This window comes from Bombus huntii, chromosome 5, assembly GCF_024542735.1.
Source record: "Bombus huntii isolate Logan2020A chromosome 5, iyBomHunt1.1, whole genome shotgun sequence".
NCBI lineage: Eukaryota > Metazoa > Arthropoda > Insecta > Hymenoptera > Apidae > Bombus > Bombus huntii.
Genome location: NC_066242.1, coordinates 10,413,009 through 10,440,520, shown reverse-complemented (window position 1 = coordinate 10,440,520; position 27,512 = coordinate 10,413,009). Strand labels below are relative to the sequence as shown.

The window sequence follows — 27,512 nt, the reverse complement described above, 5'->3', positions numbered from 1 at the left end:
AAAGAAAAAGATTTTTGTATATACGAGAATTTACAAATATCAATAAACGATGAATGAAATATTTCATCCGGATTTTATTGAAAATCAAATTCAGACTTAAAAATGTTTCCATTGTAATAGAAATTTTTCTCTATGGATCAAAACGTTACAAACTTCTCCCTTTGTTAAATCCATAAGTAAATTACATCGCACACAATTCTCTATCAATTTAACACTTTTAGAATCTGAACTATACAATATTTTATTCAAACTTCAGCGAGAATTATATACGTATCAGCAATTTCTCTCTATAAACCAAAACATTACAACCTTCTCTAGTTATTAAGATTTAAATGAATTAGACGATCCGAGATCAGACACAATAGAAATTACTTATCTTGTTATTTCAAAACATACCTTTATCCGAGAAATACGTCAGTGAAACAGAAATGTCTCTCCATAAACCAAACCCGTACAAACTTCTGCTCAATTGAAATGTAAGTGAATTAGAGCGTTCATAATCAGACACAATACTCTACCGTTTTAATACTCTTACTCAAGCATATCTAGCAATAAATGAACAAGGTTCGTACGATCAAGCGTATCTCTATTTATACAATTTTTCTTTATTTCCATGAACTCTTATCGGAAAATTTTCCTGAGGAAAGAACAGCAGATCGACTGAAGCAGAAAATTACCGGTTGCTAAGTGGGCGGTCAATTAAATTTGATCGCGGAGCGTTCCTCTTATCCCTAGGAAAATCTACGAGGAAAGGTGAAACGTTAAACGAGAGCGTCAAGATTACAAAAAAATCGATGGCGCGCCGCGAACAAGTCCGTTGAATTATAATAGGCAAAGTTAATAACACAAGGGTAACCAACGACAATGCAACGAGCAGATACGATCGGTAATTTACCAGCTCCGGTTTTTCGTAATTCCGCGATTAAAGTCGCGTGCGTTCGATCAATTTCTACGGGTCATGCAATCAATCTTCGGGTGTGAAATCTAGAACAGAATTTTCTGTAACTTGCTGTAGCTCCGCGTAACGATCAGGAGAATGGCATATAACGTGTAAAAAATGTTGAGCGTCGAAAGATATCTCTTGAATAAGGAAATGGAAACTTGGAAGTAAGTTTGGGTTATTTCCGAAAGTTCCTTCTAGAACGAGGTTAAAGGAACTATAGGAGTGAAGAGTCGATTTTCAGAAACCACATATGCACCTCGTTTTCTCGTTTCGTTGATTCTTGTTCAACTTTTATTCTGTTCTTGCGGCAAATGCGTTGGATATTCGAGTTTGTTAAGAGATTCAGTGTTGTAGGAGTGTGTTATGTAATGTCGGTGCGGAATTTTTGTAGGTTGTTTCATAAGCAGACCCTTTTCTAAGTGCTAATTTACAGTAATTTGAAAGAAATATTATTATTCGTGACATATTTAAGGAAATACTTACGTATGATAAGTTTTTTTTAGAAAAATGGCACATTTAAGAATTCGTTAGTTTTGAAAATGAACTCTGCAAATGAATTATTTGCATTATTTTATCTAATAAAATTGTACTGTCTGATAAGAAGAATTTCATAATTTACGAAAACTATTTTACCCTCTTTCTGTTTACTAATAAAGGACAGACATAAACAATATCTTATTAAAGCGGCTTAAAACCCCAGGAATAAACTTTGGACTAAATTATAAAAATATTCAAACTGATTTTCTGAAAATGTTTCTTAAAATAATTTTTACATCCCTCGTTAACGTACCACCACGGGATTATTTATCATTATTCAAATAACCTTCGCAAACACATAAAAATCCGAAATCGCAACATGCTAAATAATAAAATCCTGCAACAAACATCCCGATACATGTTCCAATAAAACCGAATAATTTTTCCTGGATGTAAAAATCCGAAAAATCAGCAGCTAAAATTGAAACAAACAGATTCCACCATCGGCGATCAGCGTTCCCGAAAATCAATAAACGCAGCAAAAAAAAAAAGAATGGGTACATATTCTGTGATGGTAAAGCGGAAATTACTACATGAAAAATCGTGCTGCGCTTCCCCAAAAATTTCCAACAACGTGTGTTCGGTAGCGTTCACGATATCGGATACGTATTCGTAGCTTGATTGCACAATGTACATCAGCTGTTGGCTATGTGTGGGTGTGTGATCTCGATATAAAGGAAAGAAGAGGGCGTGTAGGAATCAAGTTTCGGCCCTCAAAAGCCTCGTTCCGTTCACGGAGAGCGATCGAGCCGTATCGAAAAGCACTCGACGCGACACGTCGTCGACGCAGCTTTCCCAATCGAACGACGTCGATGGTTCGATGCGAACGAAAGGAGCCACAGCTTCCTTTGCTGCAGTTTGGAACATGGGATCGTCGATACGATCGTTACCAATCGAAGAGACTGCAGAAGGAAGAAGGGTTGAATTAATAATGGCGAGCGTTGAATGGTCCTCGTGTTTTTGGAAAACGAATCCTTCACCTCCGACGAATGTTTGGGAAATCGAAGAAAAGACAGTTGCTTTGAAAACGTAAAATTGTTTGAGAAAGGTTCAGGGAAAAGGAGAAGATTAATGGAAAGTTTCACTACTGGCGGAAGTGATAATTATAAAATATAAAACTAATATAATTCGTTATCATCGAATTTAGATTTTTATATATTTGTGAGAAAAGAAACAAACACTAGAACAAAATATAGGTACGCATATGATAAACTGCGTCTCATAATTATAAAATAACCTTGCAATTTTCAATTTTTATATGTTAACATGATAAACAATGAGGATTTTTTAATTGAACCACGTCGATGCTATTTTCTTCGATCGAATGTAGGATCATCAACGCAGCCATTACCAACCAAAGAATACGGAAAGAAAGAGAGGTTGAATTAATAACAGAGAAACGTGAACACTTGGTCGAATGGTCTTCGTGTTTTTAGAAAACGAATCTCCGCCAGAAAATGTCCGCTAAGTAATCGACGAGAAAACGTTCTGCGTGAGAACGAGAAAGTATCTGAGAAACGTTTAACAGAAAGAAGAAGTTTAATGTAATTTTGCTGGGAATGGAAATAATTAAATTTTTCCACATTCTGACAGGTATATCATTGCAACACGATAAACAGGATCATAAGTTTGTTGAAAACTTCATTCGCAACTTCTCGGAACTTTTTACAGTCCTTTTAATTCTTTCTAACGACTACAGGCTAAGTAGATCTACGAGTTTATGTTAAATCATAAATATTACTATTACAATTTTTTTAAAAATACATTTCTAAAGGAAAAAGTTTTCATTATTTCACATAACCGAGTATAATTAATAATTCTCTACTTCAAACTTTTTATTTCAAACTGATTTTCTGAAAAAATTTGTTTTTTTAAGTTATGCAACTATTCTAACAAATTTCTAAAAAAAGATTAAATAAATTCATGAAACGCACGAACACATTGTCAAAAATCCACAACTTTTATCTATTATATGTTCTACGCGTACTTCTCTGTTGTTCTTGTAAAAATCTACAGGAAAAGCAAACTATGGGGCGGACAGATAAGGAACGAAAGAAGTTTATTTCTTGAGGTAGCGGTGCGAGCAATTTTCTCTCGTGCGGGCGACGGGGCACGAGAAAAACAGAAGGAACGAAATCGTTTCGTCGGTAGCTGCGTTGCGTGATTACATCTTACATGATATCGTGAATAATTCCGCGAAACTCTGAGGCACGTACAGCTTTGCTGGCTGCATCCAGAATTAGCTGAAACGGAAGAAGAATCCGCGTAGTGAGTGGTAGAAATAAAGTCTTGGAACGATTCTAAGAAATACCGGAGAAGCACGAACAACCTTCCGAACCCTAAAAAGAAGGAAAGAAAGATAGAAGAATTTTCATAGAACGGTGAACGTTCGACGTTTGGAATAATTATTAACTTATTAAAGACCAACGTTACAATAACGCGACATCTTATTTTCAAATATTTTAAATTTCAAGTTTTCACATTTCCAAGTAGTCAGATTTCTACATCTTAAAATTTTTGGATATTTCGCGAGGAACTATTTGGTAACATTCGAACAAAAATTATTTGCTAAAAATGTAAAGTCAGCAAAACAATAGACATTAGGATACAATGTACAAGTATTATGTTTACAATTTTCCACCCTTAATCCTTGAAATTACACATTTAACACAGAACTGTATCATCTTCAATCGTGGCAATTTTGAAATACTGCGATGTACATTCTCAACGTTATTTAATAAAGTAGAAACTTACTAAATCAGATATTCACTATCTGTGATTTCATCGTGAAACGAAAGAACGAACAACGTGGCGAGATTTAATACGAAGGTGATTTTGCACCGCAACTTGGAGAATTCCATTGCTTCGGGTTATATCTTGAAAAACTGGATGTAAAGTAGAAAGGAAAAAGAACAAAGAAGATAGAGAAAAGAATCCGAGAGTGGAACGTAAAACAAGTTGACGAGTGAACAGCTTGAAAGTGGCTTTGATTGTGGTTTTGAGCGCGCTTTTGTATCTCAGTGAAAGAAATCCGAACAGGGGTGAGGAGAATTATTTTTCTTTATTAAGAATATTTATAGCTGATAGTTGTTGCTTAACTTGTAATATTTTCACCCCATCGCGTGGAACATGAAATAATCGAAATGTATGTATTACATATCGAAATGGTTGTTATTTAATGCAAGTAAAATATATCTAAATTTCGTAAAATATTGGTATATAAAAGTTTCGTCTTTCGTGTCTCATGAGTAAAGCTATAAATCTCCATCAGATTAAGATAAATAGTAAACTAAAATAAACTCCCATTTACGTGATTTCAAAGACAGATTTAAATATTCTTGAATATGTAATGTAAAGTTTAAAAAGTTTTATCTTCCAGCTTTGACCGCTTTCGCGCATTAAAAATTATCCATTTTTCTCATTGTCCTGTGAATTACGTTGCACGTAAACATTTTAGTACGCTCGTTATTGGTGAATTAACTTTCGTTGAAACTTTTACGGTACCTTTTTATGAGATTTGTTGCTTTTACTGTCCGAATAAATATCTTGCAATGCTTAAAGTTTAAACGATGGATGTATACGAGTTTCCTACGAGCGACTATGGTCGCCTGGTACACAACGCTTGCATTTTCTGAGATTGTTTCTACGAAAAGCAATAAAAAACAAGCGAATCACGTACATAACAACATTGCATTCGTAATATTGACCTTTTTATGTGTTCTCCCTCTGAATGACACATATAGTTTTATTACTCAAAAATTTTATTGTCAAGATATTGACATGATCTATTTCGTTAACAAGAAATGATAGAATGGTTTTAAAAAAGGTATATAATTAAAAAAGGATATTTAAAAAAGGATAATAGTCCATTTATATCGTAATTGGTTCATTTATATAATATAGGTACATTCTCTCCATTGCTAATGATTTGCAAACAATACATAAGCCAATTTTCCACTCGTGGCAAAAGCTTGTAAAGCGTGTAATAACGTTATTAGATAAAATAAATGGAATACCAACAAAAAGTAATTGTACTACATACACTTACTTTGCATGAAGTTTCTTCCATCGAGCTCTATATTTTATTTTCACAGTATCAAATTATTGTAGCCATATGAAAGTGCTACTAAATAATACGAAATTTAATATACTTGCTTGATAATATAATAAATACAATGGTATACAAATAATTTTTATAGCCACTGTACCTTTCCATATTGAAAAAAATAACTCGTTTTGAGAATCAATCTTTGCTGATATTTTAAGATTGACAATTTCTAAAATATATTAATCTCATAACCGTCAACGAAGTCACGCCTAATACGAGACAAGGAAACTTCAAAGAAGAATCGCGCAAACATCAAACGACACACTCTAAAAATCATCCCTTACCTACCACTTTCCGACTTCTAAAACTCGTATACTCCGACTCATCCTTCTTCGCATTCTAGAACGCCCCTTAAGTGGAGCGACGCGCGTTAACGAGCAGCCTGCAGCCACCCTCGAAATCTCGATCGTGGAAAACAGAGTGACACGTTTTGTCCTTGTCACGTGAGGAACAACACGGTCGTAACAAGATAGTCAGCGTTTAATACGACTCTGATGGACCGTATAACGTAGCCGTGCCTTATCACGAATCGGAAATCAATCGTTCATAGCGACCTCATCCTTTACACTCGAATGACCTTTTACACGCGCGCAATCGATAATGAGGGACGTGTATAATCATCCGTCCGGTGAGTCGATGCTTTATTTTCGCGTCCTTACTCGGCTCGTTGCCCCGTGTTATCCCTCGAATAGGTACACGTACAGTAGCTCACGAAAGTATTTCAATATTTACCATGGAACACTATTGTGCGTATATTGTGCGTGCTATGTAAAACATTTCGAAATTTGATTAACACTAACGAGACACGATCGTCATGGTTATAATGGTAAAACTCGAAAGCAATCTGAAAATTATGTGGACAAAGTTACAAGATATTTGGTACAAACATAGCTACTCAATAGAAAATTGGTGTATTAGAACAATCGTTTTAAGGAAATATGTAGCGAGTGTTAGAAACAGCAGTACTGAATATTTAGGCTTATTGATATAATGAATAATTAACTGTTTCAGCACTCTCTGTGATCTTCGCGGAATATATTTTTGCGTTAAATACTTTGTAGCTTCTATGTGCATTGTTAGATTTGTATGAAACTTTATCGACATGGTCGTAATTAGATTTTCATGTATTTATAGAAAATTTGATTGCGCAGAGTTTCATAATATGCACATAATATGAAATATGCAAAACATAATGCTTCCTATAATACTTGGTAGATAAAACAATTTTCTACTGAATTTGAATAAAAATCCGCGGTCTAGTCATGATAGTTTGATCTTGTTACAGTGTTTATGAAATTTTCGAATATTTCGTGTAACGTAGATGATATATTCGGAAAAGAGGTCCACAAGCGTTCCAATACTTTTGCGAACAACTGTAACAATGCCGCACCCTTGTGCGTCTTTGACGTCGTCGTTGTTCGCCTCCGCGGTTTTACGCGATTACACCGCATTAGGGGCCGTTTACATGGACCCTGTGAACTAGAGCCAGCCAGAATCCCTGTGGGACAGACGCCGCCAGAGACGAAACCAAGGGAGGGACAGGGGTTGAAATGTTTCAGCATGAAAGTGCAAGTAATTAATGAGACGCAATGTCTTATCGACCGGTTAATTAAATGTTTTCGCTGCTTTTAGGGGAAGTAGCGAGAATTCTTGGGTATTGTTTTGTGATGCTAACATGCTGCATTATCTTGTTAGGCCATGGTTTCATCATGGCTGGGATACGTTCGAAGTTAATGAATTTTCGGATGCTAGAAAACTTGTAATGATATAATTAAGAATTACTTCTAGCAAAGAGTGGTGGAAATAACTATTTATGAAGTATAAATAGAGATCATATTGTGCTAGGTGATTTACTATACATGATATATTTTTGTAACAATGGTAATGGAATTTTATTTTCTCGAAAAAACTAATCGTTCGAAGATAGTATATCTATAATCGTTCTATAATATTTATAATGTAAACTTGGAAAGTGAATGGATAATTTTTCGTTACTTTTACCCAACCATTTTATCTTTTAGTAATAATTTAACTAATTAACTTTACTTTCTACGGTATACTAACACTAATTATGGCAATACTGTATCAATATGATAAAATAATATTTATGTATTAATATAGTGAAATAATTTATATTTGAATTAACGTTTAATCATATCAACATTGATGAAACATTAACAGGAGCACAATTAAATTCATGTTAATTACAAGTTAAACGAAAACGCAGTTAGAACAAAGTGCGCGTTCAATTCAAAGCTCCTGCCTTATCCCAAATTTCGTTAATCGTGAATTCATATGGGACAGGACTTGTATACGTGGCAATCTGTATCATCGAGGATCCTGTCAATCAAGAACCGGTGCAATCAGAGAATCGAGCAGTGCAGAATCTGCACTAGGAGGCAGCTCGTACAATCAGAAAGCTGAATAATTTGGAACATGCGCAATCGAAAATCCGAGTAACCGAAAACCTTTCCAATTCAATATGTTTTCACGACGAATTTGAAAAGTCGGGAAATCTACACGTTTCGGGAAATTGAGCAGTCCAAAACATGTTCAATCGGAAATCCGATCAATAGGTAGTCAAGATTTATGTAACTCGAACAGTTTCGAGGGACACTTTTGAACGTAAATATGTATATGTAATTGTTGGATGGTTCAGTTGAAAATCTACATAACCAAAAATTCATCGAGCCTCGATATTGAGAATTGATGCGTAGAATTTGTTGTGATCGAATAGTTATGCATGTAGTTCGCTCTTTGACAGTAAAACAACTTCATGTAAAGAATAGAGAAGATTCTGAATGATTAACTACACATATGAAAATAGGAATTTTTCCAAGAAATAGTTGATTTCTAAACGAAATTCAAATTTCATTTATGGGTTATGCGATCTGAATTTAATTGTTAAAATAATCTCGATTATTTTCTATAACTGGTCCATTTTCCGAGCAAATGAAAAATAAAACATGAAATACAACTCGCTTTAAAAAAAATATTCGAGCTTCAATTTTAAATAAAATTCATTTATAATCTAAAATAGAATTTCTATACATTTTTTTACTAATTATTTATAATTTATTATATATATAATAATATTTTAATTATTTAATACAAATCTATTTAAAATTCATGATATAAAATTTATTAAAAATTTTATATTATAATCAAATGTTTATGGAGAGAGATTTATAGAGCACGTTCAAAAAAGTTATAGCAGCATTCTTTTTTTCCATAAACTCGTTTTGTTCTTTCACAGCCGACGCCCAGGCCGGAGAAGGTTGACCGCGTGGTAATTGATGGTCACGTGATACCCAACAACGTCCTCTTCACAACACCGACACCTCACAATGTACCTTATGAAACCCTTGCGTTCACTGACAACGTCAAGGTCACCGTTAGCTTCCTCAAGGAACACGATAAAGGTAGGTGATCACATTTTATAGGAAATTTGATAAACTTACAATGAACCATAGTATTAGTGAAATTAATAAAATGCGTATTAAAATTTAAGTAGAGGAGGAAAGTTTTAAACGACGTTTTCATCCATTTTAGAGGACACAGTGAAGGCATTAGTGATATAAATGAAGACTGATGTGGAAAGGCAATTTGCCGAAATTAAATTATATAAACTCTTCACAGCACGTTTCCATTTATCTTCTTAACGAATACTAAAACTCCAATAACTGTTATCTTTGCCGCTTAAAAAGAGTCTAGTATATGGGGTATCTCATTTAAAAGTTACACATGAAATTTATTATTTGAGACGACGATAAAAAGATATATTATAAACTGCAACATCTCATGATAATACAAAAAAACAAACATTGATATGCGGAAAATATTAGTGATGTTAGAGGAATCTTCAAGACGATCTTGAGAGAAATCTTTTTATCGTTAAATATACTTTTTAAACGTCATAAAATAACGTCATAAGAACATCAAATAGATGAAATAATTTAAGTGTTGAATTTAAGTGATACACTCTATATATATTAGGAAGTTTTGTTGCAACTTAATGTCCTCAAATTATCTTCACTGCCATTAAGTTCTTAAACTATGTTATATATAGAAGGAATATTTGATTTTAGCTTAAATTTTGATAAATCGAGTTAAAAGTTTTCAGAGATATAATGATATCTGATTGAGTATACTCTGAAAGTAAATTTGAGAGCTGCGACTATATTTTAAAGTTTCATGACACAGACCCTTATATCATATTATTGTCCGTCAGAAGCTATAAAATATTTGTTTGAAAAACTTTTTCCCTATCTCCGGTAGTGCCTAGGATAACATCAGAGAAGTGGAACTTTGGATAGTAGTTTTATCCCCTAAACTTGAATTACAGCGGTTAAAAAATACGTGTCTTTCTATTTTTTTATTGCTTTATGAATGTCTCAAGTTTTATGAATACTATGCATTAGAAGTTATCTAGTAAGTAGTAGTTGTCTAGTCTAGTAATTATTACCGATTGCATCATTAACTAATAATTACTGCCTTATTAACTAGGAATTATCACTGATTTCTAGGTGTGTAAATATCAAATACATATAATATAAACTTATCAATTTTTCATCGTAATTCAAAATAATTGAATTCTCTTTTCAAATCACCATCTACTCAACGATAAGCAAATGCATAACAAGAAAAACATTGCGATACAACCAAAAACGACTTTAATCGAACATAAAATCAGTCCGGGAATTATTTAGCAAAGAATTAATTTTGGCTATCGTTTCGTTTCGTAATCAATTCCACAGCAGCGTTACCTAGTCGTACTTCGTGCAAGCATAATGCATCGTTCGGTTTAATAATTGTTAATATTATTTTCAGTTTACGTGCAATCGAATACCATAGTTGGCGACGTGAGACATCCAACAGGAGTCGTGTTAGCAGAAATAATTAAACCGAACATTCCAGTGCGCAACGGTGTAGTCCACTTGATTCAACGACCTCTTATGGTCGTCGATACCACGGTGAAGGACTTCCTCGAGGTCAGTGCTTGATCCATCTTCTGTTATTTATTCTACGTACTACCTTGTCTTTTTCTTTTTTTTTCTTTTTTTTTCATTAGTGGTAGATACACAAAGCGGTAATCGATCTTTTATCGAGGATCGAAACGACTGTGTCAATCGTACGACGATAACGTGTCTTACTACCGCATCATCATCATCTATTCATCTCGTCCCATTGTCTGCCGCAAATAATGACACTCTCGAATATGAATTTGTCTAACGTCTCGTCGTGCAAATTAAGCAGAATTAATGCAGGAACAAGCTCGAAAGGTGATCTTTTGTTTCACACATTCGACCCAACCAAATCGAAATGCACGAGTTTAGACCATTTGTCTGCGAAATTGAAATAAATCGATTTTCTGGTAATACTTGTTAATAAGGAGTTGAACTATTTTTACAGGCAATATCTTTTTCAAAAGATTAATTCTTTGTTCCAATGGAATATATCAAATTATTAAAAATTTTGCTCATGATAATTGTTCATGATAATGCGAATTTTATTAAAGCTATTTATTAATTTGTACTTGCGCTGCAAGTAATACAATTTTATGAAGCGAAGCTGTTGATTCATTCATTTAATATATAGGAAGTTATTTTAATTTGATTCAGAGAGATGATAAACATAGTATACTTTCTGTGGTTATCGTATAATTATGCAAAGTGAAACTCTGTGTTGATCATTCTTTCAGTGGGCGAGTATTTTAATGAATGTTATATATATTTAGATATTTCCAAAATTGATCACACCGTCGTATTATCACACATTGCAAATAAGGTTATATAAAATTATACAGTTTTGTACAACCTATCATTATGAATTTCTTTCGTTTATTTTCGACTCTATCAATTTCATAGTAGAATCTTCTTTTTCAATCATTAACTCATTAAGGATCAGCATCGCGTTAACGCAACATATTACTAATTTTTATTTCCAACATTTTCCATTGATTTCCTCTTAATAAATTCATATTATTGCATTCTATCGAACCTATATAGTGATTATGAAAAAGAATTCCAAGAATCTGTTTCATACTATTCTACTATTTCTTCTTAGACGCTATAATTTTATGAAACTTGAAGAAACTGAAGTATCTCACAGCAATATGATAAACTGTGTCTTTTTTTTCAAATCATAGTCCTTCTTTTTATTTATTACACTTTTTATATTTTGATAATATTTAATATTGCGATTTACCACCTTTAAAACATTACTTCACTGCTTGATCCTTGATGGATTTAAGAGCTTCTTTTCTGTTGAATCAGGTATAAGGCTAGAACATAAAAATTCGAAGAAAACAATTTTCTAAATTCTCTAAAACAATTTAAAAAATTGTCTAAATCTTAGAAATGATAAAGTATTAACCTCTGCATATTCGAAGCGAAGAAAGGATATTTCTTTTTCAACTCTGTCTCGAAATTGTAAACGTAGAAGTTGTTTAAGGTGCTAGTTTATAAGTGACTCGCAATGTATTTACCGCATTGTGGCTTCAGAGCCTGGTAGACTGGCGAAAGAATGACGCTGAGTTTCCCTATTGTCGTGAACGTTATTTCGCGAGTTCCTTTTGATATCTGTATGAAAGCTCTCTGGAACTACCTCTGGTCGAAACGTTGGTATTCTTCGTTCCCCTCTTCTTCGCGTTTCAAAAGCCTTCGATCTCAATGGATTCGGCTTTGTTCGAGACAGCCTGCGGCGTTCTGGCCGTGTTCAGACGTTAAAAGTTTAATCACCTATCAATCATTTAGATTTCTTGACGATACGATTCATCTCATTCAAACGTGTATCGATACGACCAGTGTTATGGAATATTATAGAGAGTCAACTCTTTGGAGACAAGATAGAAACTTAACGATGCGATTGAAATTTTAATAATCGTGCAGAAATCTTTTATATACTTGAATCGTGCTATGATGATACTATTTTTCAATTATAGCTTTGCAAACAGTCGGATCTTATAATATTATCTTAATACGTACAATAATTCGATTATTATAATTTACTGATTGATGTGAATTATATAATTTATAATTTATGATGAAATAAATTGAACCATGTAGGATTTCTTGCAGATTTATATTTTTCATTTGAATAGTTAGCTGTACCATAATAAAAAATTTTATTAGATCGAAGTTATACAAATAATTAATTTCAATGAGTATGGTCACAATATCGAATCATAAGACTAGATGTTTAAAGGAGTCGAATAAAATAATTTCATTTTTTTATTTACTTACTTAATGTGACGAACTTGTTACGATATCTAAAATCATAGTAGTTGTATGTACATACATATAGATAGCACAACTTTCTCTGGATGACTAAGTGTAATAGATATTATTTTGACTCGTTAATTGAATTAAAGTATCTACGAATAAAAAATTAAATAGTATAATATTCTAATGTGATCAACCAGGTTCTTCGCGGAGGAAAATAAATATCGATCAATAATGGTAGAATGAACGGGTTAAATCCCCATTAACAAGAATTCCCATGACAAATACAGGGGAGGCAGACCTGGATTTCAGAGTAACAGTCCATCAAATTTCGCGCAATAACGATTACCCCATTCGGTTTGAGTGATGTGGCTTTCGTGGCTACGTAACATGTGTCAAAATATATGTACACAACCGTCGCAACTGGCAGTGATTACACGTTCGCGTTGTATTACATCGTATCTATAGAGCCAAGCGAGATCCTTTGACATTGCACTGTGCCCTGTGCATCGTGCGCCACGCGCCATATCACGTTCAGAGTGTACGAACGCATCGGGACCACGAATACTAATGCTCCTCTAATGCATCACGCAGTTAGAATTCACAATAAACGTCACCCCGAAAACGAAATAACTTCTCGCGTCGATTTTAATCCTCCTACAATTTTGCTAACTTTCCAGCCTAATTAACAGACAACGAATATTTATGCAAATTTAAATTTCTATGGAGACAATCAGAGAGGTAGAACCCGAACAGAACATCGTTTCGCGTATATTTAAAATCATCAGTTGCAGATTTCAAATCGTCATGTTCCATAAATTACCATTTCGCCCTCTCTTTTCTCGCTAGAATTTTGTAATTTATGATTAGAACGTGATGAAAAGTTTCTGTTTCACTATGAGCTATCATCAAATATATATATATATATATATATATATATATATATATATATATGTATATAACATTCATGTAAAATTAAAAATTGCATTATGCTAGGGTATAAACGTTCCGTAATTTTTCGCTTAAAGTTCTATTACATCTTTTATAAATGAAATTTTAGTTGATCCAATAAATTTTCTCACTACTTTCGTAGCCGTAATATCAAATCCTTTACATGGCATTTTAAATTACAATGTTATTTGCGTTTGGAAACTTTGTTATGATTTTTGTCGTGTGCCGCTGCGACAAGTTTGTGTACCTAGCTGTTGGAGTAGCTTGAGAGGAACTCTTCGAGCCAGGTCGAAGAAAAATTAGCTTAACCCATTTCAAGATAAATTCGGTTACGGTATTTTTACCTACCTAGATTAAGGTAAGGAAAAAAGTAAATTCCAAACTGAATCTGATTGAATACTAAAATTTACTGAATCTTCTGTTACATAAAGATGAAACCATCTATAAATAATATAAAAGCGTAGAATACTGAGCCAAAGTACATCTCTCAATATTAAAATCAAGGAACAATACACGACTTAAAAAGTTACATAAATCAACCATTTTATTGTCCTCTTTATACTTGAAGTTTTATTTTACATTAATATTTTATCTTACAATTTTACGCCATACCTTTTATTTACGTCATAAAATAGAGATTTTCGGGAAGGATAATTTTTTGTGATCTATTTTTACGATGTTAGATGAGTGACGTCTGACAAAGTGATTCAATTTTTACTGTACGCTTGATCCCGAGCATTGCAAGATATAAATTTCAATTATTACTAAACTAACAGGAATTGAAATGTTAAATTAACAAAAAAATGATAGTCTAATATAAATTAAATAATATTTGGAATTTTCTGACATTTCAATTTTAGATGGCAATGAGAGAAGCTGGTCTTTCAATTTCAATATAGAAGTTTGAACAATAATAACATTCTATTATTTGTAACGTGATTGACGTCTATGTTTTTTTTTTACTACAGATAGTTATCGTACGATAAAACGAATTCTGGCATTTTATACAACGTAATCTGAATCCAATTAAAAACGTTTTTAATAAATGGCTTCGATAAATACAAACAATAGCCTTTTGTATAATTTAACTACATATCATTGTTAGTGAAATTTTATAAGTTATAAGTTACCAATATTAATAAATATCCTTACATACATAGCAGTAATAAACTTGATAATGAAACACATGAGATCCGACGAGTAAATTTCTCGAAATATATATTATTCGATTTACATGTATATATTTTTTTTTTCTGAACCAAGTCGCTTGAAGATATTACCCTACAAGTGACTTCATTTAATTTTGTACAGGTGCTTTAAACTACTTCGATAGTTTACCAAAGCATCACGCTACACACGTTCCTGTTATTCGATTACGAACAGCTATCGATAGGAACGACCATGGTATTTTAAACTTCTATGCGACAGGTTTTTCGATCGAAAAATAGAGTACTGGAAAGGTAACCACGATGAATTTTTCACATATTACTAATGTCATATTTCTAACCTGCGGGCAAACCTTTTTTTCATTCGTATTTTATATGAAGATTTATTTTACTAAAGCACCTTTCCCCTCTTTTTAATTCCTTTGAAGTCTATTTCAGTTCTGAGATATTAGATTTGCTCTTTCTACAAAGACTTTACTGTTTACTTCGTAGAAGTCAGTTTTAAAGAGTTAAAGTTGGGAAATTGATCTTTACAAAGTGAAGCTTCTTCAAGCAAGAAAGAGAAACCGGATATTTTCTAATTGTCAGTCAAACACTTCGAATTAAATACACTTCGAAGAATTCGTAAGATTTCGTTTTGACGAAGAAATTTCTTTACAGTAGATATAGTTGGAATAATGAACAAACAGAGGAGGCTCTTCTTCTACTGTATCGCTCGTAAATTAATAATACTTGTAGATACTCAACGATAAATACAAAAAAATAAAAATGTAATAAGAATAGAATATTTATTGTATAATCGAGTACTATATACATAATTCTAAACTTCTTTCTTTTTTAATTTTTTTCAACAAACAGTTACGTATTATTCGTTTCCTATTTTTTCACATTTTTTTCAACCCGACTAATTTATGGCAAAAAAAGAGAAACAAGTACTTGTTCAACAAATTGTATTGGTCACGCAAGTAGTTAAACCATCTGTTTCGCGACTCTACCATTTTTCGTTACCGAAATGCGGTTATTTTACATGGAACATAAACTTGAATCTTTCATCCTGTGCTTCCCATTTGCATCTTTACTGACCTACCGCACGTATCTACACGATAGCCGGTGAAAGCTGAATCAGCATTTTTTTTCGTACTACTCATCGTACATACGACGTACGTATTTCCGCAGACGGAAGCAGGTCACCGTGTTTTGCGGTTTTGCCAGTCACCATTCTACTGATTATATATATCTCCTACCCTTTAAAGCCACGTATATTCAGGAGCCCCCATTGTAATATCACTTTAAAGTGAAGTAATTTCTCGAAAACATGTCTTCTCTTACATGTTTGAAGTGAATTTGGAAAATTTCCCTTGATTTTGATCTTATACATATTCATATATGTACCAATAACTCATACAGTGGTCTATCTATGTTACGTCATAGTTATCGCTATATTTATAGTCTGTACAATTTATTATTATTCATATTATTCGTATAACAGTATAAAAGATTATTTTTATTAATGTAAATGAGAAAATAAAATCAAAACAGAAAGTGTCACCTAGTAGATATTATATAACAAATATACTTTTACTGCAAGTATGCTTACTTTTGGATATTTTTGCTCCCATAAGATTTTCATGAGTACATAAATATCCACAGTCTATATATAGCTAGTATTATAATCACGAATTTTTAAAAACGGATTAATAACATTCACAAAAAAAAGGATGGGAAAGGAACATTGTTATATTGCAAAAATAACAACGTTGAGCCATGTGTATCCTTTATTCTAAAATATATAATTTACTATTAAATTTTTTAATAAGTCTGTTATAACCGAATATTATTTATACATTTTTGCACACATATTTTGCATAATTTTAAACTCGCTGTTTAAAATTATATCTTTCAAGAAAAGGTTATCGTTAGTTCCTCGTGATTGCTTTCCTATCCAAGTAAATTACGGCAGAAAATCCATCGATTCGCATGCAAATTTAACAAATTCATTTCTAAAGGAGACTCTCTCACACACACACATACAGATGCAATCCCTTGACGACAAGGATTCTCCTATCAATTCGAATTGAACCACCCTCGTACATCTCTCTAGAACGTTCAGAGATATCGAGCTAACGTTATCAATTCGCGACGAAGCGAAGGCAAGAGCATCGTTGTAGCCCGTTTACAAGATAAGCTAACGGTAGGCGTGTTCTCGAAGAAGCACGAGCGGAGATGAGAGGAAAAGGGTCATGCTTTACGAAACTCGTAAAGATTCTATCCATGACAGAGTGATGCCAGCTATCGTATCGTAACGATTCTAATCTCGACCTTTGTCATTATGTCACTCGATCGATGGACTATTGAAGAACGCGAATAATAATATATCGAACGATGGTAACTACAGGATCAGAGAGAATAATTTTATTTCGAAGTTAAATGTAAAAGGCAGATCTGTATAGTGCATTCAAGAAAAATATTATTATCTATATCATTTTCTTGAGCCATTCGAAAAATTAATAAGCAGTATGTTATTGTGTCCTAATTGTCATTATGAAATATTATTCGCATTGTCGTGTTTTCTGAATACAATCAATAGACATTGCAGAACAGTATTATAGAATATCGAAATAATGAAACGATTTTACACATGCTCTCGTTGTAGAAGTATTTAATTGAACTGGGAAAACAATTTCAGTCTCTCCACTCTCAATTCTTTTAAATATTCTCGTTCGTGCTTTAATCAGAAACATTGTATCTTGCTAACGTGAAATAGAACGAATGGTTTTTCTGTGATTATGGATGAACTGACATTTTATATATTATTTGATTACTTTGATATACGAAGTTCGCCAGACTTATCTTCTTTAACCATAATCTAATAGAAAACGGTATATTTCATGGGTCCATAACACACTCTTCACTCTCAGAGTATTTATGATGCCTCTACTCTATTTATTTCGAAAAATTGCAATATTATATTTACCAGAGTCTGTATATCGATACATCGGTTAGCTAACTTCATTAATGTTAACAGTTTATTCCTCAGGTAATCCCTCTATTTCCTTCCTTCCTTTCGCTTCCTATTTCTCTGGCAAAGTACGTGCGCACTGCTCTCGACGAGAGATGGTGTGTACCTTTGTACTTCCTTGCTAAATCGGATTACACTCTCGTGTCGCGCCTCGTGTACACTGTAAAAACGAGTTAATAGCAAAGGCGAGCTAGCATCCCTTCCTAGAGAATACGTCTAAATCCTGCGTTCGCGCTCTTGATCTCCGGATTCTGCTGCAACAGCGTTATTGGACGCTGTTGCGAACCGTGCACGCCACGTGCTCTATCGTTAAATATCATCTTTTACCCTTTGACTGCATCGCGGCGCCGTTTGGAAGTTATTAAACTGAAGTTACTCGTTAGGCCAATTAGAAACGAGGGACTCTCTGTGGCGATCGTCGCGAGGATACGCGCTTAAATCAGCTCGTTGTCGCTTTTACGGTTTCTTCGTTGTTTTGAGGCGTCTCTCAATTTAAGAGAGATTTAAGAGAGAATATAGTCGTTCGTGTTGGACTACGTTTCTTGTCTCTCGTTGCTCGTTGCAAGATTAAGGGAACAAATTTCGAGACAAAATTGATCTGACAGTTAATCGTTTAATTCAGGTAGAGGATAGTTAATAATTTTTGGAATTGTCAATGGGTGAAAAAATAAAATGAGAGGGGTTCGTATTAATACAGAGTTAAATTTGTTCTTATTTTAGAAGAAGCTTTATAGTATACCTATTGTTAATTCATCAGCGTAGACATAGGCTCTGGCTGATATACATAGATCCATTAATTAATTATAAACCTAGACTCTGACCTGGTTCCTAATTTATAGCAAGATATATCTTACAGACATTGATAGACAGACAGGCATAAATTGACAGCATCATGGCATTAGCATGAACTTGAACTAAATTATACATATATTGAAAAATCAAATCAAAATTATACGTAGTTCAGGTTTAGACAAAATAAATTGTCATTTTCTTCAAAGGATTAATTATGTAATTCATTGCAACTGTGTCAACTAATTTGAATTTATAATCTCTGCTAATTCTATAAAAATATGACAAATATGTTTATGAAATATAAAATTCTATTACGAGAATTGAACACAGAATATAACAAGAATAAAATTGTAAAATACAGGTGGAAGAAATGAACTTATACGATATACAATGCGTTATTCGACATTATTACATTCGGATCATATTTTTTTTTGGTTTCAGTAATCCTCGTTTTAATTTTGTAGACCAAAGGACAAGTTGAATTAGCTTACTTTATGAATACCAAAGATTACAAGTTAAATGAATCTCGTGGCTCTTAATTATGTAGCCATTGTAATTACATCGGAAGCAAGTTTTTGCTTTGATTTTCTTGCTGGATCCGGTGTTACAGAACCTGTTCACAGTCTTTTGAATTTAAATTACACAGCACTTGTCGCAGTATCTCTGACGAGTGCCAAAGATCCAACTGCTAAAGCGATAATTGACGTTTCAGCTTAACTTGTTATTTCCATCGTAATACCATCGATTTCTGCGTTTTCCTTAATAGAGAAATTACGTTAATCTTCCTGTTTACGTTTTACAAGTCCAGCGAGAGAAATAAATGTTTTTATACGGCAGCTTTTTTCGTTTCATTCTTACAATGTTGTATTTATATCGCGATATAATGCAGTTTATTCCATTGGAAATATAATTTTCGATCTGCGCAGATAAATAAAAGATACGAAAGTAAATACGTATTAAACGGACTCTCGAGGATACTTTAAAAAATACTCATGGCGAAACCCTTTCGAGCTTCAGCCTGCTAAAATTCCCGATGCATTCGATGTGTTCACTTCTACGTGATCGATGCATCGAGTATCGAACAATATTAAATTGTACCGGCAGCGTATTTCACTAATTCGTTTATTCACTCTTTTGCTGTATTGGAAATGGATCATCGTAAGGAACGATAACGTTCTCCGTTCGAAAAGACATAAAAGGTACGCGGAATTCTATTCCCGTATCCCAATCAGGACGTTGTGCCGGTTTGCTACCATTTTTAAATCCATTATAATCTACGCGTACGTTGTGACAAATTACCATCGACAAAAGGTGAAATGAAAAAATTCCTTTCGTACGAAAACGATGACACCAGAAATTCCTTTATTTTTTCGATATTTTTCCGTCTATCGATACTCTCTATGTATAATACATAAAAGTTGAACGCATAAAAGTCGGATATGTACACGCGGGATAAAGAAAACATTGATCCAGTTCCATTTTCACAGTTTCGAAACCAATACGAATCACTTGTCACACGATCGTTCATCTCGCGTATTTTATCGATAGAAATCAACACGATCCTCATCGTCATCTCTATCCGAAAAAAAAAACTGTCACCCGTGATCGTAACGCACGTCATGTACGATATCATCATATATATACATATATGAATGTGTTTATATAATTGTCTGTGTATGTATAGATATATATATGTATATGTATATATATATATATATATATATATATATATATATATATATATATATATATCTGTATACACAAACGTTTTACACAGGACAGCAAAATGGAATGTTCACGAGACAGCTGTCATCACATGCGATATATCGATTGTTCTTCAGCAATGATCCTCGGCACGTCTCGCCTACTGTCTGCACCAGATCCTCCCTGGACCGGACGTTGGATCAAAGGAGTTCTCTCGTCGAGACCTCGAAGGCTTTTTCTACGACACACATATGTCCATATATTTCACGATTTTTCTTTGATCCAATTACGGTCCACTCTTTGTGTTGTGTATTTGTGCCCTTGTGTCCTTCTGAAACGACGCCGCGGATTCTTACGTAGGAACATAAAGGAAGAATTTCTTTCTAACGAAGAAATCAAGAGAAAACAAAAAGATAGAAGGATCCGTAAACGCAAATTCTTCCTTTTTCAAGAGAAACATTTCTTTTGACGTGACAAATATATTTTTCGAGTTCGCGTTCGTTTCAGGAGGTGACGTACTAATCACTTACTTTCAGGTTCGCTCAAAAATCAGCATTAAGACAAGCAGAAATACTTTCGAACGAGAAAGTATAAGTAAAATATGAAAGACAACCAAAACACACAGTAACGATTTGGTGTGTAGGGGAGCACAGAAAACCCGTGTTCTGCCGTCACTGCACCGCCTCGTGTGTTTCACTTGCAGATCTCTCTCGCCTCTGCTCGCAGTATTCACCCTGTTTCTGTTAGATTTTTCACGTCCCCCTTCAAATCACCCCTTTTTCTCTATACTCTACAGTATCTTGGAATGTGCTCTCTCGCCTTTCGTTCACGCATCTTTGAACGAGAGACACGTTTCGACATATGTGCGCCGACACGATTATACATTTACGAGGGTGACTGCAGAATGTACGGAAACACGAATGGAAAGTCGTCCGTAGCTCATAGGAAGTTTCAAGAATAATCTCACGTCAAATTACTCGGTGGGATTTATACGAAATTATTCGAGACACATATGTGGTGTTGAATTCACAAGTATGGGTTGCGACCACCAAGGGAATCGTATGAAAATAATTTTCTTGGCTGTTTTTGGTTGGAATTATTTTGGTAGAAAATTTCATCACGATAGCTCGATCATTTGTTTGTTTCACTGCAGTTACAATAGTGTTTTGTTTTATTAGTGGTTACGAAATTGAAATTTAATGAATGGGAGGATATAGCTCAATCTATATAACATAAAAGTAAAAAATAATAGAAACTCATCGTGTTTTTAAGTTCTACATTAAATGTTTCAAATAATTTTAATTGTTTAAATTGCACAAAATTGGTACAAAAGTCTGATAGAACAAACGTGTATGATTAAGAATATTTTGCAAAATATTTTTTAACTATCTCCGTTTTTCATGTATATTGAGGCATAATAGACTTATCGTACAGATACGCAAAATATTTTTTATATTATTGCAGTGTTGTTTTCTTTTTTCAATTTTCCGAATTTTGAATTTTCGTTTATTATTCCGCTCAAATGGAAATATAATCGATTTTAATTTTCAAGATTCACCATATACTAAATACTGTTTCTCGTTTAACAACAACAGTTATTTATAGTGAACGAAGCTTTTTATTGTTCTTTTAAGCATGACAAACTTCGATCAGTCAACAATGTTCTCTACTTCGATAAATAAATATGCAGTTACGTAACAAAGCCGAAAAATCGATTACTCCTTGATTCTTTTCAAACTGATATTGCGCAGTTTTTGACAAAATTAATTTTTGTACCAAGGGAAAATTGCAACACCACACGTTTTTTGCATTATTCGTTGCAAAGTTAACAGGATCCTCACTTTTTGAAATATTTAATACGATGTGGTTATTTTCCGTTCGTTTATTAATTTCCAATTTATTAAATTCCTCAAATATTGAAACTTTTAATTCTCAACAGTGTTGGGAATTATTCGAATTTTCTATTTTTCTTTTTTTCTTGTTTTCAAAGTTACAACACATACTATAAATCAAAAGTGTATTTGTCCAAAATAATTCTAACATTCTCTATGTTCAATCAATTTTCTATTTGTATATGAAAAATAATATTGGAAATCTAATCTTTTCAATTTTCATAAAGTTCTTATTTTAATTCTCAAATTATTGAAATACTTTATAAAAGTACGATTTTGTTTTACCAGAAACAAAAACCTTTATCATTAATTAAATTAATAAGTTATTAAAGCACAATGTTCCATATACACAACATGGAGCATGAAAATGTTAATTATCTACCAAACTAAATTTTGATTACAATTTAACAAGATGGCATAATAGGTAACGCGGACAACATTCCTTCGTGTATCCGTGCATAGAACGAGAACTCTACCTTAGATACCTAATAACACAATTACATTACACTTGTATATAGATACATACTAATTTCCCATACACATACTCACCGACTCGAGTCCATTCTCCACAGTCAGAAAATAAGTCGCCAAAGAAAACGAAAAAAGAGAAAGAACTACTTTTCCTTCAACTAGCTTTCCATTTTGAAGAGTTCACTTGTATCTTAACGAGTATCCCCTATTTAAGCAGCTTTTAGAATTTCCGAAACCGTTGAAATACCAAGGTTCTTTTTTAATTAAGAGACAGGAATCGAATGCCATCAATCGCTAAATTTTAAACACGCGAACCAAAATCGAAGAGCATATGTCAAAAAATGGGTCAAAGTGATGACTACTTTTTATTAATTTCTTAATTTCATTGCAAAAATATGATTAATATTCAATTCTCAAAAACCAAATGATTTACTTCCATAATTTTATTTGTCGCAAGAAGAGGGCACAAATGATGGAATATTCTAAGGTAAATCTAAAAGACAGTGTTTGCCATCAACGTAGTGTCTTGAACAGCTCAAATGTCATCAAAAACTCAAAATCCTTAAAAATATGAAAAGAACCAAAAAATGTTATCAATCGGTAAATTTCGAATAAAGTGGTGCATTGCAATGATCTAACCGCTCTGGCACAAGTTAGGTAAATGGTTGCAGAAACGTTTGCAGGGAATATGATTTCGTCTGTGGCTACGTATAAAATGCTGCATTATTAATTTCACGCTGACCAAAATTTACAGTCGACGATAAATTATTAATCGACCTGGAAGAGGAGTGGCAAGCACAGCCCTCGCACATTGTGATTCACACAAAGCCGCCGCGGAATTTCGACTGATTTATTGCGGAAAAGTTCGCGACTGCGAATTCACGTCCTTCTAGGTTCGGTAAAAAATTAGATAGATTGGCAAGTGATTTGTTATAATTTCTTTTCAACCATTTCGTTTCTTCTAAGCGGCAAATGTTCAGTTTGAGTTCAAAGGAACGTGCTAGGCATTTTAACGGCAACGAAATTGTATTTGGGAAGAAAAATTAATATTCGGACTATTGACTAAGATTAGAATAAAATATTTTTGTCATAGAGATTGAAATAGACAGTATAGGAAAACATAAAAAATGCAAGAACAGTGAGCTATTATCCAATTCGCTTCCAACTTTATCCAAGATTTTCATGGTGATTAATATTTAAAATATCGATTTACTTTTATTCTTCGCGATATTAATTCACGGAATAGATAACTTTTTCTACAATGGAAGAACTATAAATGGCAAGCCAACATGGCATAAATTTTATCTAACAAGCCTAAATAGAAATATAGTAAGTATGATAAAAGATTAATTAATTTGTGTATTTCGTTTTTTTATACTCTTAATTACTATATAAATATAATGAATAATAATAATCGACGTCAAAATTTATAAAATGCAAACACTATTAAATATACGGATGTTTAACAAAATTCCAACATCTTTTTCTAAAAAATTTTCTGCAAAAAAGGAACGTCTAACAGAGATATTCCACTTATTATATTCCATTATATTATAAATATTTCAATTACTAACCTCACAATGGGTCACCACTTTATATAAATAATTACCAGAGATTTAAAGATCAATTTATACGTCTACTGGGAGTTTTCAATAATGCAAGCGAAATCAAGAAAGTCACTTCGGTTTCTAACGATCGGAAGTAAATTCCGATCCGATCTGGATTTCACGTTTATTTTCTTTTCATATTAAAATTATTTTCATGCAAAATTCAAGGTTCAAAAAGTCCCGTCGACCAACGACGATCGTTCTCGTTCACGAACCTTACACAAACAATTCTGTGAGGTGTAAAAATAAAGCTTCGCGGCGGAATTTTTATCGAAACGGGAATAAACGGTCGATGAGCCGAGCTGAGGATACCTTTATCAAGATTGGAACTGTATAAATTAATTTTAGAGAAATAGGATTTTCCGCGTGGAAGAGAATCGGTAAACTTCCTTCAACTCAAAGAGTGATTCATGTATTTGTCTGTGGAAACAAATCGTTTAAAAAGTTTTACGCGAAACTTGATTAAAATTTATAAACGTAATTCTTTAAAGTCGATATAAATCATAATTCTTATGAAATGTAATCCAATAATTAAGTAGCTAATCTTTTCGTTTATTAATTTCCTATATGACTATAAATAAATTATATTTTGTCAAAAAAAAAAAAAATAGACAGTCATCTATTATAGATGCTTTTAAGTAATAACAAATATTTTATAGAATATAACAAACAGTTTATTAAATGTGGAATTAATATTCGTTATATTGATTCTTCGAAATAAAGGTACTAGCCAATAAACGAAGAGAAATTATTCCTTTTGTCACGGCGACTTAAATAATTTTCAAAAATTGGAAAAGGAGGTCTTAATGTTCTAGCGATATAAATTTAGTCATTCAATAATTTATAAGAATTAAGATTTTTAAATAATTCACTTTAATTGGAAGTAAATTTTTTTCGAGGTAAAAAGAAGTTGATACCATCCGGGGAAGAAGAAAAAATTAATCTATTTAAAAAAAGATGAACAATTGATTTTTCTCAAGGAAGAAAACTATTATCTTTCATTTTATTTGGAACACGTTCCAACCGTATCTCTGTAAACGTTCCTACCATTCGAATAATATATTCAAAGTCTTCCGTGTCTATCGTTGACCATGATCAAATAACTTCGCCGGAGTCGATGACAGGCCTTCGACGAAATAAAATCTTTAAGCTTCTCGTCCCCAACGCGACAAAGCGTAAGTCGAAGAAAAAAACCGTGGCTTGGTAGGATGAACAAAGTTTCACGAGGTCATGAAAAGTTTCTTATTTCTGAACGTGCAAAGACTACTGGCCTACGTGTTGTGCACCTTCGAGCTTTCCCACGTGAATTTTCTTGAGAGAAAGACAATTTTTCTTGCACGACTTCGAGGCTCGCTGGCTTGTGAGCCGATCGACAGGTTCTCGTAAGAGGAAAAGTTTAATGTTTGTAGTTTCCCCGAGACAAGACGCTAATCGAAAATTATGCAGAAGAATCGAGAGTTCTGCATTCGCAATCAATTCCTTCAGCTACTTTCATGACCAGCTGGTATTGTTATAGGAAGTTAGAAGCTTCCTGCACTAGATTTCGATAATAAAATGATTCGAGTTGTTGGCAGGATTTTTGTTGATTATTGGTTAACTGTTTTGAGGCTGAGTATTTGTTTTTCGTTATATTAATTCGTTGCAATATAAGAGTATCACCTAATAAGGCGATGGACGAAGGAAAATTGTTGCTTAAGTAATTTATTAGAACTGAAAGTTTGTATGTCTTTGTAACATGACTGTACTCGATAGTTCGTGAGAATTAATACATTTAATTTATTACAATTGAAAGTTTGAGTATTTTCAACTTCAGGAAATGATACTACCTACAATGATACTAATGATACTACTACTACCCATTATGACAGAAAATCCTGCAGTACCTACGAATCTCTATTCACAGTTCTTGTATTTTTATTTTCTGTCTGTTACTGCTCATTCTTACATATAATTCCATAATATTTCATTAGAGTGGAAAAAGACAAAATTAGACGAGAAGGAATTCTAGTTATATCACAGCGCATATAGAATTCTATCGTAATCGTTAGAGAAGGTTCGAAAACTCGATTAGAATTAAAGAGGAAATACTTCGTCCTTATCCTCTGTGGTGAACTTCCATTGAAGTCCCACTATTCTCGCATTAATGGATTAATTTATTTGGATAGATGGATTCTTAGCTGGCGTTACGAGCGTCGGAAGCAGGCGTTCGCGTGTTTCTGCCAGAAAGAGAGATGAACCGATATAAATGGCGTCGGCGGAAAAAGCAATAACGCGTTTCGACCTTTCAATTAAAAGACGGAGGCAGAACGCAAATTGCCGACCTTGCGGTCCGACGGCCTTTTAAATTTCCCCACTGCCATTTAAAACCCTGCTTAAACCGTTACCTTATCCCAGTGGAACCATCTGGCGAAATAATTAAAGGAGGATCGCATAAACCGCGCATTATGCTGCGACTTCGTTGCCTCTGTGCTTCGGTTTCTTGCTCGTTCATTCGTTTCTGTCGGTTGCAACGCGTGCATTCGACTATCTAATAAAAACAATTTCACGGAACCATGCGATTCTGTTATTACGACTTGTAATTTTTCAAACGTTTATTCCTGTCCCCACGACTGAAACCAGACCTCTCCGACATTTTTTCGCGAAATTTAGGTTACGGAGCATGAAATTACTGTTTCTTGCGAAATTCTAGAACGAAAATGGAATTAACAGTATAAAGATGGAAGATAATAAATAATTCAATGTTAAACGAAACGTGCAGTAAGATGAATAGCTATTTTAATTATAAAATGTGGATTATTTTTAAATAGCTTTTTGAAACCAGCCAAAATGAATTATTGAGTCAATCTGTAAGTAACACTGAGTTAAAAATTATATAATTAATAATGAATGTCAAAAGTCATTAAGTTCTCGCCGATAATTAATTGGATTAAACAACAATTTTCATATGAACTTTCCAAAGCTCCATTTAGTTATTAATTGCAATCAGAATAGATCCGACTTTCATCTAAATACTCACTCAGTGTTAAAAACAATTTACCCACAAATCAAAAATCTCGCCTATATCGTGTTGATTATTTTTTAGTTATTTAGTAATCAAGT

The 27,512-nt window shown here is 33.3% G+C and overlaps 1 protein-coding gene across 4 annotated transcripts in view; it reads left to right on the top strand.

Moving 5' to 3' along the window:
• LOC126866142 (fasciclin-1) overlaps window positions 1-27,512 on the top strand; it is a 382,489-nt gene that overhangs the window by 302,178 nt on the left and 52,799 nt on the right. For all 4 annotated transcript variants that reach the window (XM_050619339.1, XM_050619340.1, XM_050619341.1 and 1 more), the window contains exons 6-7: window positions 8,845-9,010; window positions 10,419-10,579. In XM_050619339.1, coding sequence (XP_050475296.1) covers window positions 8,845-9,010; window positions 10,419-10,579 — 327 coding nt within the window. The remainder of the gene's footprint in view (window positions 1-8,844; window positions 9,011-10,418; window positions 10,580-27,512) is intronic.